A 9530-nucleotide genomic window follows, 5' to 3' on the forward strand; every position below is an offset into this window, starting at 1 on the left:
TATAGACCATTATAAGTAAAGGCACATTTTTAATATTTGAAAAATGCATCAAAAATTCACAAATCAGAATTTCTCAAAACTATGAACAACAATCTTAGACACTGTCCCAAGGAAGTTGCATATAACATGTAACGGAGACAGCATCTTCACAATAGATCATCAGCCAGTGAGATAAAAATGACATACAATGATTTTTCCTTTTTGACTTGTATTCAGTATATATATATATATATATATATATATATATATATCCTCTTGAGACCCATGTTTGTCCTCTGTAGGGGACAGGAGTTTCACAGCTTTACTTAAAAAAATGCTGTCCACTGCAAAGGACATTCCATTAAAAAGATAAAAAATGTATCTAAAAAAACTGCTGCATCATGCTGTTTCCAATCAAGACAATTATTTAAAGCAAAAAAGCAAAAACTTTTACATTCCTGGGTCTCATAAATAAATAAATAAATTAATTAATTAATTAATTCAGTATTATCAAAGTTTATCAGTTTAAACATTAAATATCTTGGATTAGATATCCTCCTGAGACCCAATAAGTAATTTTTTTTTAATTTTTAAAAAAATTTTTAAATAAATGTCTTGTTTGGAAATGTGTTGTCCATTACCATCTGGTATTGTTCTTACCATTGCTAGTATGTGCTGCCCTTTACCATTAATGCTATTGTAGTTTTTTTTTTTTTTTCCTTACCATTGTTGGTATGTAATTATTGCTGTTCTTTACCACTTGTGTACTGCAGTTTTTTGTTTTTACCATTGTTGGTATGTAATTATTATCATGTAAATTGACGGTTAACTGTTACCTGTGGTAACACCACCAGGAATCTACTTTGTTTCTATTTTTTTTTTTACACACATTTTGGTTATATAATGTAAATACTGTCAAATGAGTTCATTCTAATTTGGTTTAGGCCTATTTTGTTAATTGCTCTGGCTTGAAGTCAAAGGACAGGAGTGAGTATTTAAAATGTAATTATATTAAGTTATTTGATGATGAGAATGGAGGTGGGATTAAATAAGTTTTTCTTCTTCCCACTCCTTTTCGATTATAAATGAATTTTTTTTTGGGGGGGGGGGGATTTTGAATTTGCATGTATTCTGTAAATGCTCGAAATAAACAAACAAATGAAATGAATGAAATGACATAATGTAACAGGGTTTTTTTTTTTTCCTATGGACTGTCCTTTGCGGTGGACAGTGTTTTGTTTTTTTCTTTTCCCTCAAGTAAAGTTGTTGTAATGTATTTATTTATTAACTACTTGTTTTTGTAATTGTTTAACCTTGTTTTTACTTTTAGCCTCCTCACCCCCTTCCCCTCAAGGAGCCATTGCTCTTTGATCAGGCTGCATTTGTAAATAAGAATCTGTTCTTAATTGCTTGCCTGGGTAGTTAAAGGTTAAATTAAAAAAAAAATAAATAAAAAGAATGAAACACTCATCCCCTACAGAGGATAAAAATGCATTGCTGGGTCTCAGGCGGATAAAGGTCATAAAGGGTTTGAAAATCACTATATTCTGTTTTTATTTACATTTCACGCTCCATCCAAACTTCACTGAAACTGGGGTTATATAATTAAACAATTTCATCTAGCAGGACTTGAACAATTAAACTGCTGCCATTTCATATATTCATAATGTAAAATGCTATATCTATAACAAATATCTCAGGCTTTTCTAAATTCATTTGGTTATGGGCAAAAAGGCCAGTGACATCCTTTAAATAAGCCTTCTATTAAGTATACGGTATTTCCAGAGACACAGGGATGGTTGTGAGAGACATTTAAAGGTCAGCTTGACCTTTTTTCCTCCCTCAATTTTACTTTTGTGCTCCTTCCTTGGTCTCTATCCATTAGAGTCGTGTGTTGTTACATCACAGGTCCTTGAGCAGCTGAATACTGTCGGACTCCGAAGCACAGCCACGGGCCGCTCTCATTAAAGACCAGCAATTCATTTCATTTTTCTGCCACGGTCATTTGTTTCAATTACTCGGTGCCTCTCGGTGCCTGCATGCAGCACTTTGTAATACAGATAAGATGGTCAGTAAAAGTACAATTCAAGTGCATTTGAGATTTTCATTTTCTGGGCAAAGTTAGAGGAAATGGAATTTGAATTAATGACTTGTGTAACCCTCCTGTCTCTCCTCAGCTTATAGAGATCATCCTCTTCTGCATCCTGCTCTATCTGTACAAGAGGAGGAACGTGAAGCACATCGTCATTGTCATGCTGCTGGTGGCTCTGCTAGGTACGAACAAGTATCTGATTGAGGACAGAGGTTATGAATTACAATTTTAGGCAATCAGAGGTTGCTTTGTTGCCTGGCTACAGAAAAACGCCGGTGCTGTTCTCATCTCTAAGAGCCTGATGTTGTTGCAGAGAAAAGATAAGAGCACAGTGGCAGGAAATCGTTTACCTTAACTCCCAGAAAAACAATACACAAGCCCTAAAAAATCAGGAAGTTCTTTATCGCTACTTCAAGTTTTGTTGGGGATGCTGAAGCTAATCTGTTGCGTCTGTGTTTGTGCAGCGTCTCTGACAGTCATCTCGGTCAAAGCGGTGTCAGGGATGATCACAGAGACCATAAAGGGCCAGCTGCAGTTCATCTACCCCATCTTTTATGTCATGCTCGTGGTCATGATCGTCTCCTGCGCCTTCCAGATCAAGTTAGTCAAGGTTTTTTTATCTCTCTGTCTGATCCTAGATGCAACTCTTGCTTTCCTGTACCTGAAAAACTGAGGGGTTTCAGTAACCGTGATCATTGTCATCTTTCTTAACAGATTTCTGAATGAGGCGATGAAAATGTTTGATGCGACAGAAGTGGTGCCCATCAACTTTGTGTTTTTCACAGCAAGTGCCATCATTGCTGGTATGTCAAACACTTAACCCTCCTTCAAAAGTTGCTAATTTTTGCATGATTTTTAAAATTCTAACCCACCCACTAACCCACTGAAATCAGGACATTGGAAACAATAGAAAATTTCAACACTAGCACCCTTCCCCTAAGCGAGTACAAAATTCATATTTTCAAACATTTGACCGAGCACAAAAAATAATCAGTGTTGCTGTTAATCATTGACATATGCCAGGCTGAAAAAATCTAACAAGTGGTGCCAGGTGCAACAAACCCCGCCCCTTACACGTATTTCACCCATTATAAGTAAATGGGAATATTTCTAAAAATCACACAAAATTTGAACTTTGACCTACTTTTCCCAAAATGTCATTACATCTATTCAGGGTGACTGGCAATCTATAAACCCAGTTTGGTATGAATTTAACCAATAGTTTTGCTGTTAGAGCGTTAACAGACATGTGTGCCACGCACAACAAACCCCGCCCCTTGCATGTATTGTATCTTATTTTGGCATCGATCCAGCTGATGTCATCATGTCTATGCATGTACTGATGTCAGCATATCAACTGCCTCTATACATATGTGTCAAGTCTGAAGTGAATTGAAACAAAATTGTTTTTATAGACATGTAAAATTTCACCCATTATAAGTAAATGGGGGAGATTAAAAAATTCTTAAAAATGTAAACTTTGACCTACTTTTCCCAAAATGTAATGAGATCTATGAACCCAATTTGGTATAAATTAAACCAATACTTTTGCTGCTAGAGTGTTAAACAAACAAACCAAACCAAACTTAAACCAGTACTCCTTGGGGCCGGGGGGGCAGGATAAAAAATTGTACTCCTGTTTTTTATGGACTGGCTTGAAAAAGGTTGGTTTTTTTGTACTAAAAAATGTTTATTTACATTACAAACATATTATTTAAGTGTTAAAAATACCAAAGAACATTTGACCTAGCACAAAAAATAATAATGCATGAGCCATCCAGTTTTTCTGTAATATATTGAAAAAAAAAAAGTTTGTGTTTTTTGCATTAAAAATATGGTTTATTTACAGTAGAAACATGGTATTTAAAGGTTTTTAAAAAAAAAAAAAAAAAAGGTTTGGGATTTTTGTTTATGGCTCAAGCTGATGAAATACAAATGTTTTTTTAAAAAAGTTAAAAACATGTATGAAAAACCTTTTGACATTACTATAGCGCTGTGCAGATTATGTGGTTTGGAAGGTCCTTTATCGGAGGTTTAATGATACTATTGCTTTATCAACTGGATTTAGTTTTGATAATTGTTGATAAGGAAAATCATACATGAACTTAATCTATAAACTGAAGAAAGTACAAAAACTGTTAAATATTTTCACTTATCAGTTTAACTTGTACTTTCTGAATATGGATAAATTAAATTTTATCACTTTCTACATCTTGAAAAAATAGGACAGAGGCCTATTTTTCTACATGATTCCACTGAATAGTATTATCTGCTTTTGCACCTGTATTTTAGATCGACTCAAACCTATATGCACCATCACAATACTCCAAATACAAGCCACTTGAACACCTAATGTGTATTAACTCTACAAATACACAAGCCTACTGCTAAAACTATATGTTTTTGCTTATGATTTAGTTCTTTAGGAGGCACACATAGGATTAGATGTGACAAGGAAGCAAGAAAACTACCGACACACAGAAAATGATGCTACTTTTTCATTTAATTTAACACCTTTTTATTCGTGAGCATTGTGTTAGATATTTCAGCCACAGCAAAGAGTCTGTGCAGCAGGAGTGGAAACTGTAATTCAATACTCCATTCATGACATAATAGTGGAACATGATGCATGCTCCTATCCTGTCAATAGTTGTGGTGTTTGATCAGTTGTGCATCTAAAAAAATAACTTGAAGTGATATTTTTGACAGTTGGAAGAAAAAGAAAGTGCACTTTTGAATTCTGTGGTTTTACAGATCAGAAAATGTTCTAAAATTATGTAACTATAACGTCATATGTAAACAACAAACAGATTAATCATGTGATTTATTTAACAAAAATGTAAAAGCAGCACATCCCATGGTTCAACAAATTGTACAACCACCTTTAGGAGAAAAACCTGAAGTAATCACTGTCTGTTTGACTTTATCAGTCTCTCATATCATTGTGGATTAATATTTTCCTGCTCTTCTTTACATTGTTTCTTAAATTCCCACCCATGTTAAGGTCTGGACTTTGACTGGGCCACTTTTTCAGTCTTTCTGCTGTAGAATTTCTGGTTTGATTGGAATCATTGTCTTGTTACATGACCTAGTTTTAGCTGTCAGACAGATGGACTCGCATTAGTCTGTGAAATACTCTGGACTGCAGCGGAGTTCATGGTCGATGCAGGGACTGTAATGTAACCAGGTCCTGGAGCTGCAAATCGAGGCCATACCAGCCGTCCACCACCGTGTGTCACAGTTGGTATGAGGGGATTGTCCTGATGGGTCGTGTTTGGTTTTTGCCAAATATAGAGCTGTGTATTCTGGCTGAACAACACTTTAGTCTCATCTGTCAAACACTTTCCTACAAATCTGGGGTTTGATCAGATGGGACTTTGCTGCTATATTCTTTTAACCCATAAAGACCCAGTGCTACTTTTGTGGCAGTTCCCAAATACGTTTTTTTCTCTATATACAATGTGATATCATGAATTGTGTATGGGCAACACGCTACTTTTAATTGATGTTATCTGAACGCATTATAACCTTTCAGCATGTATATTTATGCCGCATAAAATAACACGCCATTAGCGCAATCAGCAGCTAGCGCGATTTATTGGTGATTTAACACCATTTATTATGAAATAATCCTCCATATTTTGCATTTTTCCAGTGAAAATCCAGTATTTTCCAATATTTAATACACTGATCATATAGATTTTCATAAAAAAAACTCAGATCAAAGTTAAGGGTTATTATTATAATAATAATTTAAAAAATTGCATTTATAAAGCACTTATCATTCGGCAGAATCTCAAAGCGCTACAGAGAGAAGACAGTCCAATAAAAAATAAAATACTATACCGAGAATAAAATACTAAGCAAATAAAACAAAGCATCATGGTGGGTCATAAAAAGCCTGTCTAAACAAGAATGTGCTAAGTATTAAGTAACAGAGAAAACTGAAGAAAAAGTAACTTTTTCAGTAAAAATCTATCATTAACTGAACATAAACCCAGTGTGTCCATCCACTGTCATTGATCCAACTCCATAGTTGTTACTGGTGAATCAATGTTGTAGAAGATGAGGGTGTTTCCATGGTAACTACAGAGCCTCTGAACGTCCAAATGGATGTTCATATCTGATGACCATGAAAAGATGATAAACTGTATTTTACACCAATTATTTACATGTATTGATAGGATTAGTGGATCAAGGGGTATTAAACAGTTTAGATCAGAGGATGGTTTTGGTCGGTGGTGGATGTTTGGGTCTATAAAAAGTAAGAGAGAAGAGGGTTTGTCCTGTAACTTCTCAGGTGGTTCTTGCAGTTTTTCTGATCGTTGCCTGGTCTGACCTTGAATTTTCGCTTCAATCGGCAACTGTCATTAATAATTACCTCTTGTAAATAATCCATCATCTCACAGCAGAATGATGCACTTCAGATTGTTGGTTGTGACCTTAGAACTCTCCCCAAATTTATCTGCAGAAATAATTTCTTCTCTAAGCTCATTTCTGATGTCTTTCCTCCTCGGTGTTGAGTTAACACACACACCTGACAGCTCCAGGCCAGGAAACTTTTGCTGTTATAGAGGTGATCACACTTAGCGATGGTCAATAAATTCAGGGTAACATTAAGGAACATCTGTCTGCTGCTTAGTGTCTTAATTCCTGTGGAAGCAGTGAGGTTTTTCACACATTACTTCTCGAATTTGGCTTCATTTTTGTTAAATAAATAATAGCCTGATGGAATCTGCTGTGTTTACACTTGAGGTTAGACCAGATGATTTTTTTTTATGACCTGATACATGAAACCATAGAATTTAGATGATGTAGTGTCATTTTCTCACGACTGAACATCTTCTGTCAGAGCATTTGCCATTTTTCTTGAAGATAAATTGTCCAACATCTACCGTGACTTGACGTCATCTCAGGCCATTTCCAGTCCAGATTCAGCGAGGTGTAATAGAAAATGTTCCAGCTGTCTGAAACATCAACAGTAAACATCAGTTTTCGCTGTCACCTAGAACAGAAGAGCAACAGCTTCTTACCACAATTTTGCACTGATATCCTGTAATAATACAGGCTGACATCCATCACCGGAATCTGGCAGTTTGAGGATTTCTCACCTTTTCTGAAAATCTTTCTCTAATATTGCTCTTGGTTTTACCACTACTTTCCACCCACACACATAACCCAAAAATTGACTGTATTGAACAACAAATTGCTGATGCCTTGTATCTGGCACTATACAGATATCTGGGGGTGGATTTCTTCTTTAAAATTAGTTTTGTTCACATTGAAGAAAATGATCATTTTAGGGGTTGTCACAACAAAAGAGCTGTGAGCAGTGAAATAAATGTATAAAATAGGGAAAAGCTTTTTTTTGTCACTTTATTCATTAATACAGTATCTGGTCACTGAGGAGAGTTTTGTATGTGACACTGTAATCAGTGATTCTGAACAGCCAATCTCTACTGATCTGTGAAACTAAATGAAATTATTTGCAGGGCTTTGCTGTATAAACAAAGCGCTAGAGATAATCCGTGTTTATTTTGCTAGAATGAGATGCATTTTAATGTGTTTATTCATTTTGCAGGGATAATATTTTACCAGGAATTTGAAGACTTGGCTTTACTGAACATTTTCATGTTCCTCTTTGGGTAAGTACTCAGTAACAGACCTGTAATTGCAGCTCATTAAAATACGATATTTACTGTCAGGCGATCTTCCCTGAAACTCTTTTCCAGTTGTCTTCTCTCTTTCCTGGGAGTCTTCCTGATTGCACGGAACAGGCCAAAGATAAAGCAACAGGACCGCAATTTCATCCCAATGGATAAGATCCCCGGTCAGTCCTCTTCATTTTTTAATCTAGTCACTTTGCAAATGTTGCGTGTCGACCTATTTGTGTTGAGCAGAGTGCATTGATTAACAGCCAGTGGCAGTTCGGATCTACTGACTGACCCTGGATTTATCTGACTGCTAAAGTCTGCAGCCGTGGCAGCAGGGTCCATCTAATGAGCTGTTCTGTCTGTGTTCACAGGGAGGAGGCACACAGACAAAGTGCAGCCCGAGGCAACGACTATGACATACGGATCACTGGCAGCCAAACTTATGTGCAACAGAGCTGGCCAAGCAGACGATTCATAGGACCGGCTCCATCTGTTGGACTGTATTTTTGTGGGATTTGAGGGTTTGATTTGTGCCTCATCCTGGGTACTTCAATAATATTTCTATTTATAGCCCAGAACGGCGGGCATCGACTTAAACCAGTGCCAGAGACCATATTGGTGTTGGATTTTAATGTCAGAAGTGTAAATCACCTCACGGAATAGCTCTACTTAACCAAGAAATATTCCCTGTGTGGTGTATCAGTAATGAGAAAATGAATTCAAAAAAGAAATGCCTTTTGGCTCAGTGCAAAATCAGATCCATTACTTGCTCCAACTTTTAGTTCTATGGAGGTCCAGGAGGCCTTTGTGATAAATTCCCTACATAACACTTTAATCAACTGAATACATCAATGTATCTGCAATGAGTTGTCAATAAACCAGGAGACCATTTCAGACTATGAGGAGTTTGTCATAAAGTAGTGCTCTACTGCCCCCTAATGGTAGTGGAAGCTCAAAGGTGAACACATGACGTTGATATATGAGCCATGTTTTTCTGCGGTGACTTGATCCGACCCGAGTTAAAGTAAGAATTAAACATGATTCAGTAGTATTTAAACTTGTTGCTTGCGTTCATTCAGGATTCTAATTTGTGTTTGTAATTTAGTGGCAGGCACTGATGTTCTTTAAAAAGCCATTTCACAGGTAATAAACTCCTAAAAGCCTTTAATGCACAATCTGACCAACTTTCTTTACCTTAGATAAACCTCACACTGAACTGCTTCCAAACTTTAGTGTTGCCAGGCAACGCTCTCGCCTGCCACCTACACATTATGGGATATGTGGGAAAGCAGTGTTCATACAGTGTCACTATAAAAAGAACGAATGTTTAAGTATCGGTTGTTCCACTGTTGTGCGTTGCATTAATAACAGAGCTGAAGGTTAAAGCTTTTAACCACAGATGACGTCTGTCAAATACAGTTTGAGTCATTTATTACTGTCTCTTTAATGCAGGGGCTCTTAAAAGAAATTGGCACGTCCATCAACCTAATTAATTTAAACTCACAATAATAAATTGCCACAAACAGGCTCCAAGTCTTCAGTCTGGATATAGACGGCTGCATAAATCACAAATTAAGACATTGTTGAAGCCCAGCTGATTAAAGGTTGAACAAATCTATCAAAAGTAAAACTTAAGGCTTTCATTTTGTTTCGGCTGTTTTCAGTGTTCCCCTTGTGGAGCATCTATATGACAAAGGCATTGATATGGGGAGAAAAAAAGAGCCACCCCACCCGACAACCAAGTCAGAATAAAATATAGGAGAATTCAATCTTCAGTTTCTGTCACTATTTAGCCTGCAGTCATG

At 36.4% G+C, this 9530-nt stretch overlaps 1 protein-coding gene across 1 annotated transcript in view; it reads left to right on the forward strand.

The window, feature by feature from the left end:
- The window catches only part of LOC115436195 (NIPA-like protein 2), a 68235-nt gene extending 58799 nt beyond the window's left edge, over positions 1-9436 (forward strand). Inside the window, exons 6-11 of the mRNA XM_030158965.1 lie at positions 2157-2253; positions 2536-2671; positions 2786-2874; positions 7653-7716; positions 7804-7901; positions 8097-9436. Coding sequence (XP_030014825.1) covers positions 2157-2253; positions 2536-2671; positions 2786-2874; positions 7653-7716; positions 7804-7901; positions 8097-8203 — 591 coding nt within the window. The 3' untranslated portion in view covers positions 8204-9436. The remainder of the gene's footprint in view (positions 1-2156; positions 2254-2535; positions 2672-2785; positions 2875-7652; positions 7717-7803; positions 7902-8096) is intronic.
- The last annotated feature ends 94 nt before the right edge of the window (positions 9437-9530 follow it).

This window comes from Sphaeramia orbicularis, chromosome 16, assembly GCF_902148855.1.
Source record: "Sphaeramia orbicularis chromosome 16, fSphaOr1.1, whole genome shotgun sequence".
Classification (NCBI taxonomy): Eukaryota; Metazoa; Chordata; class Actinopteri; order Kurtiformes; family Apogonidae; genus Sphaeramia; species Sphaeramia orbicularis.